Source organism: Anguilla rostrata, chromosome 18 (assembly GCF_018555375.3).
Source record: "Anguilla rostrata isolate EN2019 chromosome 18, ASM1855537v3, whole genome shotgun sequence".
Classification (NCBI taxonomy): domain Eukaryota; kingdom Metazoa; phylum Chordata; class Actinopteri; order Anguilliformes; family Anguillidae; genus Anguilla; species Anguilla rostrata.
In genome coordinates, this window is record NC_057950.1 from 17,953,927 (window position 1) to 17,980,480 (window position 26,554).

Sequence of the window (26,554 nt, forward strand, 5' to 3'; positions counted from 1 at the left end):
TTAATATTGCCTCACATAGTGGCCCACCTTGGATTTGAACCTGAAACAGCAAAATTATATATCCAGTTCCCTTAGCACTATGCAACACTGCTGACTTGTGTATAGAAAGCATTTAGCATCAAATGTTTATTTTGGCTGCTTAAATCCTAGCAGCAGGTTTGGTTCAAATTTAAAAAAATAACATGTACAGTTTTACATAAACAGTGTACAACAGAGATAAAGTCTGGTTCAGTAACAATTGTTTTGAGACCGTGGGACCCCAGGGCTGCACAGCAAAAGAAAATGTGTTCATTAAAATACATGTCCTGATTGTCTTAATTGATCCGAGGTAGCTGGTTTGGTAAATAGCATCTGAATATAATGACGCATAAACTTAAATGTCTTTTGCTCTAGCGTACTGTCGAAGACAAGGTTTTTGATAATGAACAAAGGGCTTTATTAAGATTTTAAGTGGGGGAGAACACAGAGGGAGGGAGGTAGAGACCAAGTGAGAGAGAGAGAAAATTCCAGCAGGCAACGTGGGCTCACCTAGGGCCTTTCCAGCTTTGTGAATTATTTAACGAAAGAGAGAACTACATTGTGTGAGCACAGTCGAGCAGTAAAAATGAAAAAGTTCATTAACAAGGGGGTGGAGGGGGAGGGGGGGGGGGTTTGAGATACCGCTCTGCTAACAGCCGCAGAAATCAGGGACGCCGCTGCCTTGGATGTCCCAGCATGAATCCACTCCGCTGGGCAAGGAGGCAGATCTGTGCCGATTGGCCATTTGGCGGAATCATTCCTTCTCTCAAGTTTAGCGTTTCTGAGAAGGTTTAAGGAGCCATTCCTATTGAGGCCCTTTCAGTAAAATTACATAAATGGCAAAATTAGAAGCAGTGATGGGGTCTAAGTTTCCCTGAAATAGGTGGAAAGATATTGACTAATTTGAACCAATCAAAACGTTTTTTCCCCTCCACAGGAAACCAAAATGATTGGTTTAAATCAGTGAACGAGTGATACCCCATGATAACTCCCTCCATTTTGGTTCTGCAAAGCCTTATTCTCTTCACATGATTTAAGAAGCTCCTCCACAGCCAATCCCTAGCTTAGTTATGCTCACAGCTACCCCCCAAAGGTGTGGAAATGTGATATGCCATGCTAATGTATTCTCGTGAGGTAGCCACTCAAAATGTCACGATAGCAAGTGTTGTGATAGCCTCTTTAAGCAGCTGATGCTGAAATGAGTATGTCCGGTGGCTATGGCGAATGATTTGTTTTAATATGGAGTTGGAGTGTTTCTGCAGCGCCCGCGAATAATTCTCACATAAAAATTAAATATGGTTTCTCTTCTGCCAGCTCCTCTTCATCTACAGCTTATCATCACTTTCTCTCCCTTTGCCTCTCCCTTGGGTTGCCATTTATCTCTCTTCCTCCCATCTTCGTCGCACTCCTGGTGGAAGAATGATGTTTTCAACCTGAAGACCACGTTGGGCGGACATTTATACATAAGAAATGTGTTTCTCTGGCCACATGCATTAATTCACATATATGCAAAATAACACAAATGCATGCCCGCAAAAAACTCGCTAACACGTGTTAAACTAACAGTGGTAAACGCACACGTGTACTCTCACGCGCATGAAACGTTTGTTTTTACGACAGGTTGAGCGTTGCAGCTTGTGTATGTCTTGGGGGCAAAACATGGGGGGGAGAACCATTTAAAAACTACATAAACAACTCTCTTCCTCTTATGTCCTGTTACGACAACTATGAGAAAAAAGAAAAGCAATTTGCCTTCATTGTGTCCACCCCCCCCCCCCACTCTAACCATCCTCCATCGCCCCTAACCCCCTGCCTCTCCTCTTCATCACCTCCCAATCATCCACCTCCTCTGTGAAGCCCCCCCCACCCTCCCCCAACCCTCCACGCAAGGAGAGCCTGGTTCACCTGTATACTATCCTGCAGCCTCTGGCTTTAACTTCAAATATGATTATGAACCCTCCCCACCCCCCTGTGTATGAAGGACTCCGTCCTCAGACTGGCTGACTCGCTGTCCTCTCGTCTTAGACAGGACTCAGACACAGACTGCCCGCGACAGACAGGGACACTGTCCTTGACAGACACTGCTCCCATCTCTCACTCCCTCTCCTGCCCTCTAATCCGCCCCCCCCCTCCTGTCACCAGAATACCCTCACGGATTTAGCCTTTACGGTGGGAAAATAATGATGAAACGAGTGTCCTAGCAGAGTCCCAGGAGGTCCAACCCTCTCCAAACCTTTTCTCAAGTTTTCCCCCTGCCTCTCCACTTACACACACACACACACACACACACACACACACTCTCTCTCTCTCACTATCTCAAGGGCAAGACTGAATTGCATATGGAGGCTTGTGAGCTGGGCGGGCTCGCGCCTCCGTCCCGCTCGTCAGGGTCTCCTCGTTAAGCCGGGAGTAATTCACAGCGGCACAGGGGTGGCAGGAGCAGGAGGGGCCGGCGAGGAGCGGTCTCTGCGCTAATGAATTCATCAATTGGCCGATAGAGATGTGTGCGCGTCCGGACCCTTTGTGTCAGCCATGGGGAAGCTCCCGGGGGAAATTGATCTGCGGAGCCTGTTTGCACTTCAGACTCGGTTCAGCAGCGGTTATCTGTGACTCTAAAGGGGATTAGGGAGGGGAAGTCTGGAGACGGGACAGGGGACTGGGTGAGGGGGTGGGACACGGGAAGGTTAATGGACTACAAGGGAGGTGGGGCGGTATTTGCAGACTTTGCGGAAGGAAGAGGGTGAGATTTTTCGACTTTGAGGAAGGAAAGAGGTGGGATTTGGAGACTGAGGAACAAAGGGGTGGGATTTGGAGACTTCGAGAAAGGAAGGGGTGGGATTTGGAGACTTTGAGAAAGGAAGGGGTGGGATTTAGAGACTTTGAGAAAGGAAGGGGTGGGATTTAGAGACTTCTAGGAGTAATAGGTTGTGATTTGGAGGCATTGAGGAAGAGAAGGGGTGGGATTTGGAGACTTTGAGAGAGGAAGGAGTGGAATTTAGAGACTTAGGAGTAAAAGGTAGTGATTTGGAGAAAGAGAAGGGGTGGGTTTTAGAGACTGAGGGAGGGCCCTCTGTCCCTCCATAGCCTCAGTGGCCCCTTGCTGTATTCCTACTTGCTGTGTCTGCTGGAAGGTCGTGCAGATAAGGAAAATGATTTGCTTCAGCAGATAGACGGGGGACTGGGGAGCCTCAATTACTGATTTACAGATGAAAAGTCCTTTAAATAACAGCCGTCTTTCTGGAAGACCCCCCCCCCCCCACTACAGCTAGCGTGCCGCATGCCGTGGTAACACTGGCAGCATGCTGCCGTTCGCAAAGAAGAGGACGTGTCCATTCGGCTCTTTGGCTCTGTCTTTCTTTTTATTTCTCCGTCTTTCCATCTCTCCTCCTCTCTCTCTCTCTCTCTCTCAATAGATGTGACTTCTTGTCGCAGAAATGCAGCATGCGCTCCCTTGTTCTTTTTTGTGTGATCTGCTTTGATTTGTGTGGGAAGAGATAACCTGCCCGCGTGGCACAATCAAAGCCTATGGTTGCAGTGGGACCCCGTCTTTACTGCCTGACCAAGTCGATAAATGCTGCGGTGAAAGTCGATATATACAGACTTCAACAGACACCGCTCGGAGCCCCCAAACACGAAAGTGGCTTTAAAAAGATCCATAAATATATCCTACGTATTTCTCTCAAATGGCTATATAAGGTTCTTTTTTTTTAGGCATTGTAATGCAAATCGATATAAACAAGAAATATGCTCACTGGACCGTATATAACGTATTCCTATTAACGATTAACACATTCCTGAAGCTGCTCATTTGTTTTGCCAGAGCTGGCATGCCTGGTGCATATAGAATGAACTCATTTCTCATAATTCACTTATCTGTTAAAATATTCTCCGGGGAAATGTTTCGTCTGAGTGGTCCAGGAGGATGCCCACCCACAGCGCAGCATCTTATGCTAATGAGCTCCCTGGTGATGAGCCCACAGTAATAATTAATTAAACTTTTTCCAAACACAATATCAGTTTTTTTCTGTTTTAAAAAGCTGTACCAGGCCCTGTGAGAACAAACTGAATTTATCGCGTAATTGTGATTGCTGAAGAGACATTTTACTGTTGCTCTGTTGTTCAGAGAGACATGCCACTGGCTCGTGTTGGCACTCTGATATCTGTTCTGTTGCTCGGTACAGCTTATGATGTGATTTTGAAATATTGGAGAAATAAATCGAAATCCATCTGAAGTTAATCGCAGGGCTCTAAAGATGGGTTCAGATAAGATAAATGAGGCCTATGAAACACGCATGCATGCATAGACACACACACACATACACACATACAATGCTCAGTCAAATCAGAGACTGATAATGTGGTGAAGTGTGACCCTTAAAGGCATACTATGCAGGATGTTTTAGCCTGCGTTTAAAATCAATAGAAGTCTCTTCCTCCATCCTCAACCTGACCCACTCACCCTCGACTACCCAACCGAGCTGCTTACTTGTGAATTCATTAGAAACTACTGGTAAATTTCTTCCATCAGTTACTCGGACCAGGCATAACAATGTTCGGTTGAGACCATTAACCGGACACATACAACCAGGCATTCCTGTCAAAAACTGGATGTCTGGCAACCTGAGCTGGATAGCTGGAGGTTACTCACAGGTCCAAGAGAAAACGAGCCAGCTCTGCATTTCTTTGTATCTGCTTGTCAAACTTCAGCTGACTTCTGGAAAAGCAATTCCAAGGTTAACTCTAGTTCTTGAATAAGCCCTGTCGGCTTGTCTTTTTGCTTCGCTGTGTCTGGGCTATTGCAGTAGCTAGCTAGCTAGCAACAAACACTCAGAAATCTGATCCCAAACCACATGCTCTGCAGCCACACCCAGCCCTCCCCACACAGAAAAGAGCACCACACCAAGAAATGTCCCAAACACATTTTAGAACAATAAAAAGGTGCATGAATTTGGTGAAAGTGAGTAAAGACACATTGCTGGTGCATCATAGATACGCCTTAGCATGGTCATTTTCTAATATTTTCTAAGTAAAAATCCTGCATAGTATGCCTTAAATGCATAGTAAAACTGTTTGCACATGTACACATCTACACACCATCTAGAGAATGAAGCATCACAACAAATGTCTGTCATTAGACATATAAAATCACCCATCTGAACAGCCTTCAATATGGTTACAGTGTGTTCTGTGGACAGGGTCAAATCCTAACCCTGCCTGTGATAACTAGGCTCGTAAATAACTGTGCCATTACGTGGGGAAGGAGGGGTTTCGCTAGGCTGGAGAGCTCCTGAACACATTTTCTGAGTGTGACTCCTCTGGTGGATTTGGACAATGTGGGAGCTCTGGTAGACTAACTGGCAGCTTTGGCAGTGAAAATTTTACATTGCAGCTCTAGAACAACTGTTTCCCCCCCCTAAATCGTAAAATGATACATCCAGCACGCAGTTTGCAAGGGGTATCGTTGGATTCTGTGCCATGGTAAATTTTTCACAGTGAAAGAAAAGGCTTGCTGCTGTATTTATTGTATCATAGCGTAGTGTTTTATGCAACAACAATCAATATTTAAGTGTAGTATTCACAGCCAGAAATAAATGAATTAATTCAATTTCCATTTTCTCTCTCTTTCTCTCTCTCTCTCTCTCTCGCGCTCTCTGGCTTGGAAAATGTTCTTGATTCCCAAACCGCGCAGATTTATGGCTTTTCATTTCATTAGCATTTAGCCAAGCTGTTCAGAGTGCTTTATGTGGAGTATCTCTGAAAATGTGCCCTTCCCTCTCAAACTAAATCTGGGCCAAGCTGGAGCCAGTAGCCGAGAGGAGTATTGGTGCTCGGTGTGAAGGGGGCTCTGGGGAGGGGTAACTTCAGTGAGTGCGGTTCTCAGATTGAGGGGCTGGATGGCATCAGTCCTACTGGAGGACACTGGGATCACCCACCGCTAGCTTCCCAGTCCCACTTCCGCAAAAATATGAACTAGAAATATTTATAAATATTTTATCAAAAATATTTTTAATTATCATTCTGATCTGCAATACTCATTAGCATTTTTGCTTGGGAGTGAACCCTTTTACAGTTTTAAGCTTTTGTTACCAGAACGAACTTTAGCTTTACTTCTGTGGTATTTGGACGTATATATATTTGCATGTATAGATGAATGATAACTACATTTTGTTTGTCATCCTGACTAATTTAAAGCTAGATAACACAACCCTAATCTTGCCTCAACCCTAACCCTAGCTGAACCCAATTTTGACCTGTTGAACTTAATTTTAAGAGTTCTCTTAAATACCATTTTCAAATCAAATTGGTGAAAAACAATTCAAATACCATGAATTCAATAAAATAAACACAGCGTGCGTTTGAAATAATTTATTTTGTCAAAATATTTTTTACAAATCCAAATGATGTAATGATGTATTGTGTTCCATCCCTGTAGCAATTTTTTTTCAAACATTTAAAAGCAGACTAACCCTTGTCCTAACCTTTTCCCAACCTCACAAACATAAATCGAATCTTACCCCAACCTCAGACTTATCTTTTTCCTAACCCTAACACTAACAGCCTAACACTAAAGCCTAAAACAGAATAATTTATTTTCCTGAAACATGACTGTTATAAGAAAAACACAGCGTAGAAAGCATACAGTCAATCTTTTATACCTGGTTTGCTTTTTCTTTTCTTTTCTTTTTTTTTGACCTAAAATAGAACTCTTGTTTTTGCATTTAGTGCTGTAATGGATATTCATTTAGAAGCTCTTGAATCTAATATTTGAGTTTTCCATGCAATTCATTAGTATATTTCCTTTTAAAGCAATTGTTTTAATAAAGCTTAAAAGTGCAAACACAGTCTAGGCTACTGTTTATAGGCTAAATTGGCCATGCTGCTGTTTATTCTAGGCTATTCAAGATGTAGGCTAGAGATAGCCATTAAAGTTGTTCACAAAAATGTCACATTGACCATGTCAGAATATAATATGTTGGCCTACAGATCATCTTTTGCACCATACATTTATTTTGTTTTGTATCCCAAAGCAAGTGTGTTTTCTCCCATGAGCACCATGCATTTGTGTACTCTCTTTTTTAATTGTTTTGGTTTGTCAAGTGTAAGAGATGGGTAACTTTGTTTATTTTCCACAATGCATTCCCTTGAGTGCAATGCACAAGGCTTAAGGCTAAATGTTTTACAATCTTAGACTATGATTTACAAGCCGTAGCCTAGCTTTGTCTATTTTTATGTCTTCTTTTCCCAGAATACCAAATAAAACATCTATCAAACACTGTTAGTAGCCTGTCAATCTACTAAATCCTTCTAATTATTGGAAAGGAGACTGAAAGCTTATTCGCTTATTCCTGTCCTGGTGATCTGTGCAAGGTAAAGCCAGAGGAAACGCTCGGCCATGTCTTTAAGGGGGTCTGCTTCTGCAAAACAGGCTTTATGCACCAAAAAATTACTGGAGTAATCGTAAATTGTTCCACCCCTATTTCTGACCTGTGAATCCTTCTCTAACTGCTACCTTCTCTGCTTTCAAAAAATTTGAAAGGAGAGCAGGCTTTTCACTGTTTTGCAAAAAAAAGATCTCGGGGCACAAATTTAATATTTCAGTTTGACTACTGTTCACTGCTCAGGGTTCAGAAAAATTGGTGATGTGATATGATGTCAGTAGTCCAGGCGTCTATTCCCAAATTAGTTCCGATTAGCTTCAGAACCTCTCGCAGTTCGAGATACGACCTCTGGCCATGGTTCCGTTGGCTGTGCTGTTCAAGTGGTTTGATTATCCGGACCAGACCATTTCAAAAGAAGTAGTGCTGCAGATTGGTGTACAATGTGCTCGCTTCCCTCTCCTCTGAAATCGAAAAGGCATTTCTGTCATATTGTGATGGATGCCACACGCACGTTTTGATTAAGTGCGTGCAAATTTACTTGCGTCCCCTCGGAGTGATTGGTTTCCTGGAAAAATAGCTTCTGGGTCCCACGCCACTGGGCTATTACCGAAGGCCGGGGGGGGGTGGCAGATGCAGGGGGAGGGGTAGCTTTGTGGCCGTGGCGATGGTGATGCATTATGGGATCGATAAAGCGGAAAAGGGTCAGGGCCGTAGAGTGCGGGGATAAATCGCCTCTCTCTCAGCTTTGGGATCAGTGCTCTGGACCCCTGAGCCCTGCTGCTCAGGCCTCTTCACTGGGCAGAGGAGCACAGTGGAGGTGTCCTCCTCAACGCCTGCGTCTTCTGTGCTGCTTTGAGTCAGACTGACCCAAACGCATGCTTTGCTGACCCCAAAAAACAGGCTAAATGAACCATTTCCTGTCTCATGAAACAAATGACCCATATAATTCTTTCAAAATAAAGGACGTGCGTATTAAGACGGATTTAAATTTTGTTTTCATTTTTTGCAAAAATATTATCACAAAGGCATTTTAATTTGTACGTTTCCTTTAAACAGCCTGCCCTGCCTGACCTGATTTGCTTCGGTAAATGCTAAGCGAGACAAATACATGATATGTAAAGGCGTATGCTGCAATGTATTACTGATAAGAGCATCTGCTGAAAATAAGATAAGCTGCACACTTGTAAATGCCATGTTATTCTACTCCAGGCTATTCCTTTGCATTCATATCCAGTTTAATTTCAAAGTGCAGATTATACCTTGGTTGGCCACGGCTGTGTGCTTGTGTCTTATTTCCCACCGAGGTGTTTATCATTAATATAATAAAGAATATTACATTTCTCAAACAAGCGTTATTAAAAACCCATTTTAATTTAAATCTGCACCTGGCGCACATGTAGTCCTTTGGGTTCTGCCCTTAGTTTAAGTACAGTGAAGGTGATTTAGACTAATGCACTAGCTCTCCCTTGACAAAAAAAAAGCAGATGATTAATGTCGGCTTCCTCAAAATCCAATTTTGAATATTCATAATCTGGTGCTATGATGCAATAATGCAAATGAAAGCTCTTGAATATTCATGATTTGGTTCTGTGATGTAATAATGAACTGTCGGCCATGAGACAATTCCATCTTTTATGTTTCTTCCTGGTACCCTTCTTCTCAGATGCACCCAGAGTGCAGTGAAATGGTCAAGTCTTGCAGCTTCATCACCAGGTTTCCATGGAGACTGTATCCCAGCTGCATCGTATATTGGAAGCGTGTTTGAGGAGCCCTTTCTCCTCGGTCATTACAGTAATGCAGTGTGGCCCATACATCATAAAAAATCAGCATACTGAGTCTGAAAATGTACCCCAGGAGAAACTGATGTGTGAGCTTTCTGAAACTACAGGAAGCGTTTTTTTTTTACATTTTTTTAACCCAGCTGTAAAAAGGAAGCTAAAACCTCAAAGGTACTACCGAAGAGCCTGGGCTACAGTTGGAGTTCAGGGACATGGGAAGATGAGGCAGGATGTTTAAACCGATTTGACAATGCACATACTGTTCAGCAGTAATTGCAAACATTGTGACACATTCAATGAATGCTTCCAAGAGCTATATAACTCAATAAGCACAACATAAGCACTATGTCAATATCTGCATGTAGGCATATGGTGTGTGTCTCTTGGTATATTATCTTGGTAATGTGGTGGCATAAAACATGGTAAGCCTATTTGTTGTTGTTGACGTAAGCATTTATTAATGTTTATGTACTGCTTATGAGCGAGTAATTTGACTCAATTATTTGAATGAAGTTACCATTTTTTATGTTTTTCATTTTTATATCTCCGAGATATAGCACAAAGCCCCTTTTAGGATCATTTTTCTTCTTCCCCAGACTGGTGATGGTTAAGCATGGGTGCACTTGGGAGTTGCTCTGCAATCAGTGACCCTTAAACCACGGTGTGCCGGTTCACTGATCTTTACAGTGCATGGATTGGGTGACGTGGTGCACGCAATGAACAGGGTGAGCCATCCAGACAATGTAAAAACACGTGCACCTGTGTGGCATTTTGCATAGTATCAAGCTTCGATAAACAGCTGGGTGTGTAGGGACACCCTGGCAAAGTTTGCAGACCAACAGAGCCAGTGGGTTCAAATCCAGGCCAACATGTGAACTTGTGTGACCCATTGGAATGACTGTGTTATGAAAATAAAATGTAATTCAGATACCCTGAAACTGCTGGAAAAGGTAATATACTAAAGGCATCAATAATGCATTTCACCTTTAAAAGGGTCGCAGCTTAAGCAATTAATTAAGGCCCCGTTTCCTTTGACCCTGTTAGAGGTGTGTGCCGCTTGTGGAAAGCTTCTGCACCGGTGAGCAGTTGGCTGATGAACTACACCAGTCAGCAAAGCGCCATCTTCTCATGTCAGCCACCTGGTCCATTTAGCCACTACAACTGCCCTCTCAGCAGTTCCCCTGTGGCACGTCAAGACAGTGCCATTACCGCCGTATGAAGCACATGCGCCGTGATGACAGAGCCTTCGATTCAGGCTATCATAGACGCCCCCAGATCTTTCTTTTCTTCTTTTTGTCTTCATCTGAGCCTCTGAGTTCATTAAACACATGCGGAAGAATGTAGGGTAGAAGAGTTAATATTTTAAAGTTCATATTTTGCACGATCCTGCCATTCACATTGACTGTGCTTCTGGCCTTTTGTGTTGTAGGTCTTCCTGCTGTCAGTGTAGCATACCATCGGCTGAGCAAGGTCTCCTTTTGCCTTTAATGAATAGAGATATTGTGCCTGTTACTAACTTGAATAGGCAATGAAAACAATCTACCATATCTGAGGCAAGAGCAATCAATACATTTAGATTTTTTTTCCTGATAAAATGTCTTGTTGTATTGTAACCAACAAGTGCAATGTGTTTTGCCGGGGAAAGGTTATTGCTTTCGACAGCTAGCTCTAAAGATGCGCAAGCTGGCTCTGACAAATATTTAATGCCCCCCCAATTACACCTGGCAGCCGAGATGCAGTTCACGTCTGAAATGATGCAGTCACTCACTTCAGTGACACAGAGGCTGCTTCATAAATAGAATTTCCAATGGCAACAGATGGGCTTTATTCACAACTTATCTTATTTTCCTCCTGAACTGAAAATTGAAAACGTGAAGGTTGAAGCCAAACGGCAGACACCTCAAGTAAAACGGACCTTACAAACCGTACCGAACAGGAAAGGTGCCCCTCATTTTGATTGAATCCCTCGTGTTTAAGATAGAGACTCTCTTTGTGGCGTAATCCAACCTTATGGATTTCTTTCATGGGAGAGGTTAAGGCAATTTAATGTCTTTAACCGAATGTATCGGCGTGATAGCCACAGTTGACATGGAATTATGTGACCCCATCAGTCAGGTTTCTGAGTCCTGTGGTTCCAATCGAAATGGGACAGTGATTGAGCTGCTGTGGTGGAGCTGAAGGAATGCTCGGGGCAGGTGTACACACAGTTGTGTGTCTGCCATGTTGTCTGTGTCCGTACTGTAGAAATATGTCCCAGGACCCTTGCCTGTGTGTTACTCACACACTAATCTGTGATAACAGCTTTACGAGGAAAAGACACATTTATACCACACTTTTAAGTGCTTTCTTTGATCTCAAAGCACCATACAGTGAACAGGGTTGGTAAGTGTGTGTGTGTGGGTGGGTGGGGTTGTGGGGTGTTGGGTGGTGGGTGGTGGGGGAGGCGGGGGTGGTCACGTATGTGGGGTTTCTACACTTTTAAACATAAGAATATCCCAATCAGTATTCTGTGGATTGGTTGTCTTTCTCCTGCAGATAGTGCAGTCGCCCAGGCCAAATGCTGACTCCTTAGAAATATTGTGAAATGGGATTACATTTTTAAGATGCTGATCCCGTCCCGAAATTCTCTCGCTGGGATCGAGCAAGACTTGCACTCCTGCAGTGCTTCAGCGTTCGAGAGCATTAACGTTCGTTTCACAACCTGCTTAATGTTCACTGTCCAGGCCCACTTAAACCGTCCGTCAACGCTTTGCTTTCCAAAAGGCCGTGGTGGACGTTTATATGCGCCATCTAAATGATAACAGCACTGACAGGGGGGCTCCATAACTCACTAATTGTAAGCAGTGTGTGGAGATATTTTGTATTGCGAATTCATTCAATAGAGGGAGCATGGAGTAAGTGAAAGGAATCATTATAGGCATAAACAAACAGGGCAACACTGAGCGTTTTGTTTTACGATCCAGACTGGCTGACCCACTTGACTTTGCTCAATATTTATCATTAGAAATAAAGTCTGACCCCTTTGCCCCCCGACCACAGATTATTGCACACGGCGCGTTCACGGCCATATTGGCTTTTCACTTCCAATAATGCTTTTTCAACAGCGAAGCTGCTGTCCCGCACAATGTGCAGGTTAATTATTTAGTATGCGCTGTTTTGCGTATACAGATCAAAATATTTTATGCACTGTGTGTAATACTGATTGGCTTAGCCATCCCTGAAGTTGAAGTCTGTATTTCTTTTGAGCTCATTGGCTTTGATGGATTTATTGAACACTGCTTTCCCTTCAGGAATGGTGTGATGATTTGAAGCTAATGGAATAGGCTCGAGAGAGAGAGAGAGAGGGGAAGATGGAGAGAGAGAAAGAGAGAGAGGGAGCGAGAGAGAGAGAAGATAAGTCCGAGGCTGTGGGAGCGTGTCTTTGCTCTCAGTGCAATTTGTGTTATTTTCCTGCTGAAATCTGCACTGGAACACTCAGACCCAAAAACCATCTGGGGGAAAGCAGCTGGTTGGCATAGCAACTGTGTTGGCTCTTTTTAATTCTAATCTGCAAATGCTGCTAAAACAATAGTAAGAAAAATCTCAAAATATGTTCATGTTTTATAATTTACAATTATTTATGTGCATATATATACTGTATATGTACATGCATGCACGCATGCACATCACACACACACACACACAGTGCAGTCTTAAATTGGACAGTGTCATGCTTTATGTTGTTTTAGCTCTGTACTCCAGCGCATTTAATTTGAAATCAAACAAAAAATGTCCAATTACTTTTGGCCTGCTAAAGTGGGGAAACTATGTATAAAATGTCCTGTAATTCCTGCATGGATTACTTGACATGGATACAAAAACCTTGAAGTTAAAGCTGGCAGTCTGGACTTCAGCCTCATATTCATTGTTTCCTTACAAATCCAGTATGTGGCCAAAAAGGTGGCAACTACAATATGAAGTCACTTAATAGGGCACTGGGCAACCATGTGCAGAAAAACATGAAACCACCGTGCATAGAATCTACCAGCTTCTGGAATTCTGCATGAGGGAGAATAATTCTCATTATTCCATTAGAATGTCAGTCAAATCGGGCCATGTTGATGGAGGTGGAAAAGACTATCTCCGTTCCAGAATTTCCCATGCATGCTCAACCGGGTTCAGATCTGGTGACTGAGAATCACCCGTCTTTCAAAGGCACTGAGGTCTCATCTTAGTCAGGCTAACCATAATTTTAGACAACTAGTTCTGCCCATTTTTTTTTTTTTTTTTGGTAGACCATTTCTCACAACTATAATTGATCAAGATATTGGCTGTAACAATAACCGGCACAGGGGCTCCCAGAGCTGAGTCTGAGAACTGCTGCCATGTTCAGTGGGAAAACAGGAATAAAAATGGCAACCTTCTGTTGTAAGCTTAGATCTTTATCTTTGCTATAAAGCTGCACCATTGGGGAAGCTGTGTGTCTCGTGCTGTTGCAGATGGTGCTGGAATTAGGACTGGAGGGGGGTGGAAGCTATCACAATGAAGAGTATGGTTGGGATTATGAATGGGGACCTCTTCACCTGCTAACTGCCCTGTGATTGATGTTTGTATTTGAGCTGACGATTGGCTGATAGACTTTAGAAGGAAAAAAAGGCTTTGTGGGGTGATGCATGGTGTGGAGTTGATTTGGTTACTAAGGCTACGGAATGCCACACTTTATGGCATGGTGGACATAAGAGCGTTTGTCACCGTGGGGACAGCATGAATTTCAAATGACTTGTGAAATTGAAAACAGGAAAAATCTAAGGAGTATAGGACCGCTGGGGTCCTTCACTGTTGACTTCTTTTAGCTCTGTAAATTAAATCGGTCAGTTCAACGTATAGCACACATTGCATGTACGCTACGTTCCATGTTTAGATGCCTTGTTGAAGTTGAATGCTGATGGTCATTAGCTTGTGAATAGAAACAGGAATGTTGTGAAGTGCTCCCTGACCGTATATCAACATTACATGATGCAAAAACATTGTTTTTTTCTTTATCGCCAGCTCTCCACAGGCCAACATCTGCTGCACATCTCGACTACAGCAGCTACGGTGTCTTGAGGCGACCAAAACAGTGGGGAAGTCCCCAAAACCTGAATTGTTCCCTAAAATTCTATGGTGCAGGTTGAGCTTTTGGAAAGCCTTTGCATTTAGAACACTTTTTTCCTCGTCGTGGCGATCGGAGGAAAAAAAAAATGTTATGGGACTTGATTGCATAGCTTGGGGATCCAAGTTCCAAAGAGCTAATTGTGTAGAATAACTGTGTTTTTTTTTATTTATTTTTCTATGGTTTGCAGCTCTGGCACAGTAGGTTCAGCTTCATTGAGTTGAGATAACATACACAAGGCCAGGATCCAATCAACATTACTCTGTAATGTTTACTTTTAAATGTCGATTGAGTCCCATGGAGCACCCACTTTTAACGAGTGAGCCGTCGTCTCATTGACCTCAGCCAATGGGTGGCAGGTCAGCTCACTGGGGGAGCTGGAGCTGCGGATGGGATGTGATTGAAGAAGGAGATGTAGCGCCGTGTTTAAATTGTGAAAGATGCTGAAACATAAATTCCACGTACAGTTACAGATCTGTACCGTTGAGGGGTGGTGAAAATCAATACCCTTTCAAGTGTAAGTCAATGCAGCAACTAATAAGCTACAAACTGTGGCCATAGGTATGGAAGAGGTTTCTACATTCATTGACACTGGCATGTAGAAATGTGCGAGGTTAAGCTGAAAGCTCTGTCTCAAGACCAGCCGGGACCTCTCTGCCTGGTATGGTCTCCTTTACTCTGCTTGGGGATTGAGAGGGGCTGCTACCTCACTTCTTGAATGACAATGTCAGATGCCATTCAAATCAGCCGTTTGTCTTGTGAACTGTATGTGGATCGGAAAGGAGAAGACCTTTGTCTTCTGAAAATTCTGACCTTTATGTGATGCTATGATGCTACATATTAATTCAACCACAAATGTCATTTTTGTCGTTTTTTAAGTTTAATAATAAATTATTTTATTTTATTTTATTTTATTTTATTTTATTTTATTTTATTTTATTTTATTTTATTTTATTTTATTTATTTTATTTTATTTATTTATTTATTTTATTTTTTTGGGGGGGGGAGTGGGGGTGGGTGTGGTTGGGTCGCCAGACTGACCGTCTAAATCTATGCGAATGATAAAACCTGTTCGGATGTCTCTTTAAATCAGGGCTGCAGTGTTGATGTGCCCTCGAGCACAGATGGTAAGAACCATTTCCACCTCTGCGGCAGGGAGCTTGACCAAATACGCGAGCGAGAGCGCCGCAGACGCATCGAATTGAACGCGCTCCTACGGTTACTGGTGCAATTTGGTAGCTCCCAGTCTGTAGGGAAAGGGAGGCAACTTATCAGTCTTGTTTTACAGGAGTTAAAACTGGGCGCAGCTCCCGCAAATGCCATGTTGTAATTGACATTTTTTCCCCTTTTTATTTCATCTGCAGAACGCAGTGGCAGTCGCTTCTATCCAATTACCGCTGGCTGGTTCGCCTAGCTCCCCTGCGTTGCAATCTGTTGATAACTCCACTTGCAAGCTGCAGTTTATTGTCTTTCGAAATGGGAAACTCTTTCCTTGCACAGGGAATTCGTCAAATCTCGCAGATGATGGGAAACGTAGGAGTGTTTCGACACCAGTTGCTTTCACCAAATTAGGTAAGGGATAAATGTATTTAATTTTTCTCCTTCTCCAATGTCCGTGAAGTGAGGAGTTGACAAGTTATTTGCAGTTGTCGAAAGCTGAAAGATGATACAGGCACACGTATGCGTTATTTGGAATACCTATATTTGAATACCTGCTGAATCAATTCGGGGTCTGGGTTCGTGTATAACCACCTTTTGCTGCAGTGGTGTGAATGTTTTTACGTGATTGTGAAGTGCCATTTCCACCATAATCGGCGTGGTAGCCGAAAAAGGACAGAATACTGTGTGTTTTATCTAATTGAAACAGGTATTCGTTTTCATACCTTCCATGGGATTCTGATGTTATTGTCGCTGTTGAGGTTGTTGTTTAATGACACGATACAACGTACGTCATTGTGCTTATAGTCTGATAACGGCAGCAACGGAGACGTTTAATCTGCAACAATATACGAATAGGTCTTATGGAATTGCATCACAGTTTACATTGTTGTACCGTCTTTAGACAGCACTGGAGTTAGAACATTCGCAAAAGGTTTGCATACTATTTGTATGCAAGAAATGGAGTAGCTAAGTGTTGTTGAAATTAATGGTTACATGTACACATTCGTAGGCGCACACACATGTACACGTATACAGATAGAGAAGGAGAGAGAAAAGGAAGAGAAACTGGCACTTTATTCCTCTCGATTATTCATCACACAGTAGTCCAAAGCTTTATACAGGGCAATTGTTTTCTTTTTTAGGATCCATGCTACGTTCGCGTTGTAGCACTTAAGGCTCTTCCACTTCGTCTCCCTGATTCAATTTGTTGCTTTTGCAGATGGGTGCAGCGGAGGGAGCTGGAGTCTCTCTCAGCCCGTTACCGTTGCCCTCCGGCACTTCGCGCTGGGTGTAGACCCAACTGCAGCCTATTGGGATTTTGACCTTCTAGATGGACACGGGGGCTGGAGGGCAGAAGGGTGCCACATAACGGGCTCTTTGGGCAATACTACCACCATTCATTGTGCGCACCACAATAACTTTGCAGTGCTAATGGTGAGTACAGTCTCTAGAGAGGGCGGAGGTCCACTTCTCTCGCAGCTCTCTGCTTTTTCCCCCCATTTATTTCCCCCTTCCCCTTTCTCAGCGTTTTCATCGAAAGGATGTGTGCCATTGACAGATCGCCTCACGTGTTTGTCAGAGTAATCATTTAAAAGCTGGATTCGTTTGGTTTTAATTGATTGTAATGTGACAGGCTACGATGTATGACGTTGTGTATGTACAGCAGGTCTGAGGTGTATAGCTGATGGAATGCGTTGCTATGTTTTACCTTTATTACGTCAGTCTGGTGGCGATTGCTCTTCTGGTGAATTATAAGGCTGTTTCCATAAAAATAAAAAATAAAATTATAGTATCGTTTTTTTTTTTTTTTGCTCTGAGAATTATCTCCTGGTTAATGTCCGGCAGCGTGCGCATGTGGTGTACTAATTAGTTGCAGTTTACCGCAATGTTGAAATAGTAAACGCGGCAATGATTTTTGTCGTAATTCTGTGGTTTTTCATTTTCTCCTTTTTAAAAAAAATTTTGATCTCGCTGGCATCAGAGTGTGACAAAATAAATTCCGTGACGATAATAGTAGTTGCACAATGGCAACACGTCTCTGTCCCTCTTTCGTGGCGCTGCGCTTATTCTGAGATTGTGTGAGCAGGATGTTTCGCTACTGAGCGGAGAGGGAGGCTGAACTGGGAGGTGTTTTCTTGGCTTTGAATGTGACTAATGGAATAGTATAATGCTGGTACTTTGTAGTTTATTTTATTTTTTTATTTGTTATTGTTTTTTTGGTATCCACATCATATATTGATCGTGTTTAAAGTATTAAAGACGGAATGTCTTGAGAGGAAAACATCAGCAAGTGGAAGTGAGGAAACGCGTGCACTGAATGTCAATCTGTGGTTGTCAGATGGAGCGCAGCTGTCAGCCAGTCATTGCGTGGGTCTGTGACAATGTGTGTATTTAATATCCCTCCAGACGAGAACCCAGGCTTTTCGTCGTGCTGCGGGGAGTTCTGTCAGGGCAGTGGTATTGTTAGAGAATGAGTAAATGACGTTCGCGAGGCAATTCAGCCAGTGGAAGTTGCAACAAATTAATGTGCTTCGGCTTGTTTGGCGTCTTGAGCGCCATGAATTAAGATAATGTTTTTATTCGGTGAGTTTCACTGAGATTGAATATTTACTTACGTAGTTCACCCCCCCCCCCCCCCCCCCCCCACCATACACACACACACACACACTTTTACACTGCAGTAACCGCTGAAATGACTATTTACGGATTCGTGACATCATATTTTTCAGAATTTTACCTGTTGCCTGATCTGTCAATGGGAATTTATTCCCTCATCTGTCAACGGGACTGTATGGGTTATTTCTTTGCACATTTGCTGTTCATAGTCAGGCTGTAAAATGCAAAATTATAAAAGAAAAGTGTAATCAGTAGAAATTTAAGCCATGGTCTGGCAGAGTGATCTTCTGACGGCAGTAATTGAGTTGGGTTTTCATTCGTAATCTTTGTCAATGTCAGTATTCAATGCTCTGCATCTGGCACTTGAGTCATACGATTTCAAGCTTTGAGGTAGGCCTTCTTCCCTTTGATTTGGGTTTTTGTACATTGCATTTTCTTTTTGTTTTATCTGTGTACTGCAGATAAGTACCTAACGCTGATGGCTTTACATCATGACATGTACTTGCTCTCAAACAGGGAAATGTTTGTTGTGGATGCCATTTTTCTGCTGTACTTGGGTCTAAGCTGTCGCACAGATAACTTACTAGTATATCTATGGTCAGTCGTAGGCCTAGTTTACGCAGTTTTTAAAAACAACCTCTGGTTCAGCGAGATGTTTGATGAAAATTTAGCACATGCCCAGTCAAGTGCATGTCTTGGGCCACACTCCCATGCAGGGGTTAATGTAGGGAGGCAGTGGAGGGATGATAAGTCGGGCCTGTGGAGAAAATGTCAGTTCACTGAGAGGACGGGCCCTGAAGACACACTGCAATCTCCGCTCGCTGAGATTAAGGCCCCTTTCCATTCACGACTGCATGGAGATAATTAGCCTGCAAACAGTGGTACAGACCTGTACAGCTATCCTCAGGGTGTTCACTCCTGGCATTTAAATAATGCATGTCTGACTAAGCTTTGGAGATTCAGCTTTTCGTCCAGAACGTCTTGTAGGTTTCAGATCCAAATGGATCCAAGCGTGGAGTTTATTAATTTTTTATGCCTGTAGGGTGATGAGAACCTTGAATCAGGGAAGTGTGTGTTTTCCTCTGTAACAGCCATGTGTCTGAACATGTCTCACATGTGTCCATTATCTATGCTAAAAAGTAGTGTCCTTGTTGGTAGTTTTCTGTGGTAAAGATGCTACCCATTGCATATTCATTAAAGCAATGGAAGCACAGTGAATCACCATTTCAGGCCTGTTTTGATAGAGTTTTTATATTTTGTTTTATTTATTATAAGGTTATATCAGATTTAAAAGAGCCTGGTATTTAAGTAAAGATTATTACATAGGTATCATAAATATAGCTAGTGGAAAGTACACAGGGGTTGAAAGCCAGGGGGATGGGCTTTACCTTGCTTTGACTGTAATTAGCTGATTGATCAGGAACTCCACAGCTCTTACACGGTGTAAGTGTGGTTGTGTTCTTGTTTGTTGATGCATTGACAATGTGGTCCATTTTTGTGTTTGGTGAGACACAGGTGTGGTTGTATCCCTTAGGTGGTTGAGAGATGGTTGGATTGTATTCACGTGCTTGGTATTTTGATTGACGTGGATGTCAACATGCTTGAGGCGTGTTTTGGTGGGAATGAGGTGTTTGACATGCTTTAATCATACGCTCAGAAAAAATTCCCAAGTGTACATTTTAAAGACCATAAAATAAGCTGTCGATGCGACCACCCTGGCTGCAGTCCATTTTCCGCTGTGGTTTGCTGGAGTTACTGATGCATTTAATCTGGAGGCAGAAAACCACTTGACACTGATCCGTTCCACTCCGTCCCCGCTTCGTCCGACATGGGCGTCACTCATGGCATCACAGCCGCGCTGCTTTTGTGACGGTCCACACTCCTCTGATATGAATGTCTCAATCGCCTTTCGCTTGCACTCGCTGGCAAGCGTGGCTAAGAACGTCAGCGCGTTTGAACGTGTAGGGCCTTGCATGAAAAGCACGCTGCATTCCTCCCGGTGGCCTGCGTTTCAGCACCACGGACAGATCCACAGCAGGGCGCGCAGTGCTGTCTCCCGTATTGTGCTGCTTGCGTATGAAGAGAGAGGCTGACTGACTCATCCAGCCTTGGCATTGCAGGGAGATTATTTGCGTATCTTAACAAATTCTTCTTATATGATTAAAAAAGAAGAATAGAAGAGGCCTTTGGATTCGGATGCGACTTTTACCGCGAGGCAATCACTCTTGTTTATAGCGGCGCTTAATTAGTCATGCACGCATTGACAGGGCCATCTGAATCACAGAACAGCTGGCTCAGGATCGCAACCCAGGCAGTCAGCATTTGCTGCCGGGTTCAAAGCAGTGCAGTAATTGAAGTGAAGCTGTGTGATGTCAGAATAATGGTACCTAAATGGCAGTCTATTTTTTTATTTTTAAATGACGTGATAATTGTCTAAAGAGTCTGGTTTTTGCATGGGCGAAACAGCCGTCTGGCTTTGCAGAGCACTTAAAGATCTGTCAGTGTTCCTTTGGCCTTCTGAATAGCAGACTGCTCGCTTTCAACTCATTTTGGGTCCTGCCATCAGGGCCTCTGGACCTAAGATACATGTTTGCCCCTTGCAGTTATAAGTGCTGGACAGACCCACTCCTGTGTGGGTAGCTTCTTTGTGTTCTTTGTCTATTCATTCAAAGGTAGAATTTGTTTCAGGTCTTATGTATGTCAGCCTACATGGTGTACATGACTAAACCATAAATGATAGTTTATGTACTGCTCCAGTTTTTTGTTTGTTTGTTTGTTTGTTTGTTTTCTACCTGCTGAATGGTGTTTTATGCTGATAACGGTAAAATGCAAATGTGCCTGAATCTTTTAGCCTCATCCTAAATACAAATATTGAATGCAGATCTTTCCTGAATGTTTTCTGAATTATTTAGAGCTACACACCTCTGTTTTAAAAATGAAAGCATTGAAATAAGAGCAACATTCATTTCAATATTAAATTGTTACATTTTGGATTTGCATACTACACCTGATTTCACTGATGAATGCACTGCATGTTTGAATTTCTTGGCCTTATCTGAACTAAAAATGTAGAGTGCACCATTCTTTCCTGAATGTTGTTTTCCCCTGTTGCATACAAGCTGGAATTTATGTGTGGTTACCTAAGTCATTTCATTTTTTAGGGACGATCATATTTTCTTAGCGATCAATTGACTGCACTTTTGTATGTCGCTTTGGATGAAAGTGTCTGCTAAATAAATGTAATGTAATAACTTTAGTGTTTATTGGAGAGCTGGGGGAACAAGTCAATGGATGGTCACAAGTGATCTTTTACTATTAAAAACATATTTATTTGTCTTTGCATAGTGCTGAATCACAGTGATGGGTGTTAAGGTAACTATTATAACACTTGCAACCACTTTGTAAGTTTGTCAGTTTTTATCATCTCTGATCTAGATTGCTTGTCCAGAGAGAAAATGCATTAGCAGCAATGTGTAGGTGCTATTCATGAATGCATTATTTCTATTGGTGCAATAGCTTGGTTCTTATATGTTTCAAACTGTACTGCTTAAATTGGATGCAAGGTTTGTACACTTCAGTGGTAGTGCTATTAGCTTTATTTGTTTTTGACCTATATCACACTGGCATTTGCATGTTTCTATTTCAGTTTTTCTACAGGGTAGAGTATATTGTCTTGGTAATCAATTTCCTTTAGTGTTTATTGTAGAACATATTCAGTGTATTGGGCCTTTTTTGAATATGTTATGCACACTGTAATTGATTTGTTTATTGCTTTATAATATGAGCTCTACGGGCTTTGTTTCTACCTTTTTTATTTTACAGATTTTTTATGGTAATTTAACACAAAGCCTCTAGTGCTGCACATTTTAATCGATTGAGTCTCTTGCTGCTTTTATTTCTGGTCATGGAGTAAGTGGAGTAAGTACACGCTGCATTTCAATGTCAACTGCATGACAAAAGGATTTTTTTGAGGTATTTAACGCATTTAATTTATATAATGGGAGTTATGGGTAGGCTGCAGACTAGTATTATCCCCACACACAATTCCACACCAATAGGAGTTACCTTTGATTTGTATTCTGAAGTTATGCTGCATCAGAGCTGTTATGAATTATTCATCAGTGCTGTAGACTGTGTTGGGGTGGCAGTGTGGAATAGAGCTAAATTGCCTCGGGGTTTCAGGATTCAATCTTGGCAGTGGCGCCGTCATTGTACAATAAGCAATGTCCAGATCAAGAAGACGTAAATTAAATGATCGTGTGGACAAATGGAAGATGCGGTTTGTGATCTCTTTAATTTGCCTCGTATCAGGGCTTAAGTAAATAATGTAGGTTGATGTGTGTGTGTGTGGCTGTTGTCGTATAGGAGGGGTCGGTCATGTTTTAGCGAAGGGTCGCATATAGGTGTGGGGAGAGAATGAGGATTGTTCTGCACACGCTCTGTGTACAAGGCAAACGGTTCTCTTTGCAGGTCAAACACAAAGTGCTCCAGCTTGGTACATCTTCCTCTTGCCCGTGACACTTTTTACATACAAATCAAATCCATTTTAACCAATTTAACCCAGGACTTTTCATTCAGTTGGCCTAACGATGTGAGTGGCTCCAACAGCACACATTCCTGGCACTGCTACCCAATTAACTCCTAGGCAAATTGCTGAAAGCTGCATTGTATAGTAATTGCATTTGAGGGGGTGACGTTATGGTATGTTTGTTGGCTCACGTTGGCAGAACTTCAGCTTGTTCAGGAGAAAGGTTAATTCTACAACATCGATTGACATATTGTAAAAATGGCCAACCAGTAGAAAAACAAAATGATTAACATGCAAAATGAATTTGAATTGAAATTGAACAAAATCTGCTCATTGAACAAAAACTCATTCGAATGGGTGATGTTCATTCTGCGTTCATTTTGATTGGCTGACACTCATTCCGCACTCACTTTCATTGGCTGACATTGCTTTGACATTGCATGCATGTATTGTTGTGGGGAAATGGCAGACAACTGCTGAAGAACTGCATGTTTTAATCTTCTCACAGGGTTTATTATTCACAGCTTCTCAGCCTGCTGCCGTCCGCTAACAGTTTGCTTTAATGCAGATTGTTTTTCTTCTGAATAATAAATTTGGACTTTATAATTTCCCATTAGGATGAAGCATCAACTGTTGCCTTTACTCTGCTGTGGTCAGCACTTGCAGTTGGCTGTTTTCCTGATGCATAAAGTGATTTTCTGCGGTTTCCCCCCGAATTGTATTACTTTAAGATATTATAATTCAAATGATGGATGTTCTTCTGCCAAGTAACTTGAACATTTGTGTATGAATAGAGCTTCTGCCGACTGTGAGTGTTGTGAATGTTGCTGGATCTTCATCTTGAATAACTTGCAGATTAGCTTTTGAGCACAGTTGTTTGTAACTACCATAACTCACAGAGTAGCCTGGTAATACACATGTGTTTTTACTCAGCGTAATGCACAGAGTGGAGCGTGCATAGTTATAAGCCTTGGTGTTCAATATGACGCCTGTGTGGCCTTCGACCTACAGCCATACTGGACATTTTTCCTCTATAAACATCCATGGCCTGTGGAATCACCATGTGACCTCTGTGAAGCGTTAGCCTAGAGACTGGTCTGTGCCTTCTGACACGGCACAGGCTGCACCTCACTGAGCACGTGCAGCGGTGGGCACAGTCACCAGCAAGGTGGCCTCTGCCATAGAAACGGGAATGCCGTGCCCACCAGCATGTGCTGCCATGGCAACGGCGTCATCCAGCTACTTGTGACCAGTAGGCAGCCCTCGGTACACAGCCAGGCGGCCTGACTGAGGTGTCCCCTCTGAACCCCCATTTAAGATAGCATCTGAGTAAATGTCAGCCAGTGCTGTTTGCTTTTCATTGCTTAAATGCAATGATGTTCATTGACATTCATATTGTGAGATATTCATGTTGTGAGTTACCATGACTTTGGCCAGCTTCTCCTCTCCTTGCTGTTTAAGTGAATGTGCTGTCACGATAACTAGCATTACCAGGTGGTAACTAAGGCATTACTTACAAACTTTCTAGTTTACCCCTTATCTGTTTCTATGGAGTCATTTGCAGAAACAACTTTGTACAATATTTAGACAAGGAGAATGCCAGGGTAATTGGAAGGGATTTCAAACGAGGCTGTTTCTGGCAGGTGTAAGCAGCGTGTCGCTGTACACCCGCTTCACGCCTTTGTTTAGAGCCAAACCTGTCAAGTTTTGACAGACATGTCGGAAGATGGGCAACGTGACAGATTGGAACATCTGCCGCAAGCGTCGTCTCATTGGCTGCGGCCTCGTTTCCCAGAATGCTCCCTGCGGTGCTGTGTCTGACCCGAGCAGCTGCCCGGCAGGAGCGGCGGAGGTCGCCCTTAACACGGCCACAGAGCCCCGAGGGGTGAAAGGTCGCGTGGTTATAGCGCTTGACACCGACTGTTTAGCTCCGTGTTACAGCCTCCAGGCTCAGGTCTGGTGTAGCTTCAACCGGAAGGGTCAGCAGGGAGGCGTGTAGGGCTACAGGCTACACGGGGAGATGTAATGAGATGCAAAACATCCACCAACAGGAGGAAATTGGGGACTGTGAGACTGTGGATCTGTGATGAGACTGTAAGACAGCAGGAACACACACTCACACAAATACACACACACACTCTCACACTCTCTCTCTCTCACACACACACACACACACACACACACACTTCAGGAGTGCCTCATGTTTAACACCGCTAACAGCTACCCGGAGAAGAGGCAGAGATGGCAGCCGCGTTTCTCAAGCGCTTCATTACGGAGCTGACCGCGGCGGCGCTCCACGTGTGAATTATATATAATAATTGGGCCGCGGACTGGAAGGCGAGCTCTCGCGTGAGGGATAGAATGTGTCTGTAAATTCAGCTGCTTAACCTCGTTATGGATGACAGGAAGGGCTTATTTGTTCCTGTACCCAGGTGGCGAGGCTCAGCGAAGCGGGGACGTGATTTGTTAACAGCGAGCCGCAGGTTTAAATCACAGGTGGACCACCGCTAACGTTCCCGCTAGCGAGGCGCTTACCCCGAATTACCTCCGTAAATAAATAACATTACAAATAGATAACGTGCAAACGTGTAACTCATGCTCATTGCAGTTTTTTGCGGGAATATGCAACGTAGTGAAAGTCACGCCTCTCTGAATGCAGGGGTTTTGCACAGGAATGTAGTTAGATGGCATACTGGCATGTTTTAGTGTTTGAATGTGGAACATTTTAGGTGTACCACTTGGATAAAGACTGGAAGATGAAAAGAACAGGTGTGTGATGCATTACCTTTCTGTGACAGCTGGGAAAATGCACACAGCCAGACACACAGATACACACATGTGCGCACACACACGCACACACACAAGGAGAAGGTAGTCACAGCTAATGTGAACAATGCCCTTTTCACTTCTTGGTGTCAATAAATCTGTTTTATGTATTTGAGCAAGGGCAAGCTTCCTCTTTGAAAACAAAAGCAAGGCTGTCCACAATTCCTTGCCCAGCAGTATATCTATTCATTTTTAATGATCTTTTTTATTTTCCTTTATTCTTTGCCAAAACTGTGAATCCACAGCTTGTAAACCAACTGCAATTATGTTTTCATTGCATTAGACTGATTGTTAAGTAAGATCTCTTTAAAGCTAAGAGGCCTGGTCTGTTGGAAGCAGGAATGAATCATTCCACACAGCATATAATTTCCCTGCTTGGAATATCTAGACCTGCCATCTGAATTTAGCTTTATAACTCAATCCAGGGGAACAAATCCTAATAGCACAGTAATTAGCTTTTATTGCCCAATCCAGGCTCTGAATATACAAATGTACAGTCATTTATGCTAAAAGTGAATAAACCGCAGATTATGAATTGCTCCGGAGAGAATTATGAAAATTGTGCAGATGAGAATCTCAGCTCTTAAGCATTGTTTGCTTTTATTATAGTTTTATTGTTGAAAATGGTTGTTGAAAATCAACTGCATGCGTTTGTGTGTGTGTGTGTGTTTGTATGTGCTTTTCCTTTCGTATGAATAAGAGCATAATAAACAATGAGCACATACAGTTTTGCCATTGCAGATATATATTATTAGTGTATGCTCATGACAGTGTTGTATTACTGAGGATTATTTATTGATTTGTGTTTCGTCTGGTTTTGGATATTTCAGATTCTCATTAGCCTGGGAGTGGTCTAGGCCCTGGGTTTTCAACCCTTGGGGGCTCGTGCAGGTACTGTTGATGGTACCAGGCCATACTTTATATGCAATGACTATAGATTTTGGAAAATTTTATAAAGTATAAAACCTTAAAATTATAACTTTTTTAACCTATGATGAGGGTCTCCTGTATGCCTTTGAGCCTGGTGGGGGGTCCCTGAATCAGAAAAGGTTGAAAGCTCCTGGTCTAGGTTAATGGCTGCTCATCAATGTATTAGAAAGAGAAGGGTGCCTTACCC

The 26,554-nt window shown here is 42.8% G+C and overlaps 1 protein-coding gene across 5 annotated transcripts in view; it reads left to right on the forward strand.

Moving 5' to 3' along the window:
• The window catches only part of LOC135244453 (adhesion G protein-coupled receptor A1), a 100,042-nt gene that overhangs the window by 52,067 nt on the left and 21,421 nt on the right, over positions 1-26,554 (forward strand). For 4 of the 5 annotated variants that reach the window (XM_064316740.1, XM_064316741.1, XM_064316742.1 and 1 more), the window contains 2 exons: positions 15,671-15,878; positions 16,687-16,901. The exons of the other annotated variant lie outside the window; for it this stretch is intronic. In XM_064316740.1, coding sequence (XP_064172810.1) covers positions 15,671-15,878; positions 16,687-16,901 — 423 coding nt within the window. The remainder of the gene's footprint in view (positions 1-15,670; positions 15,879-16,686; positions 16,902-26,554) is intronic. 5 annotated transcript variants of the gene reach the window in all.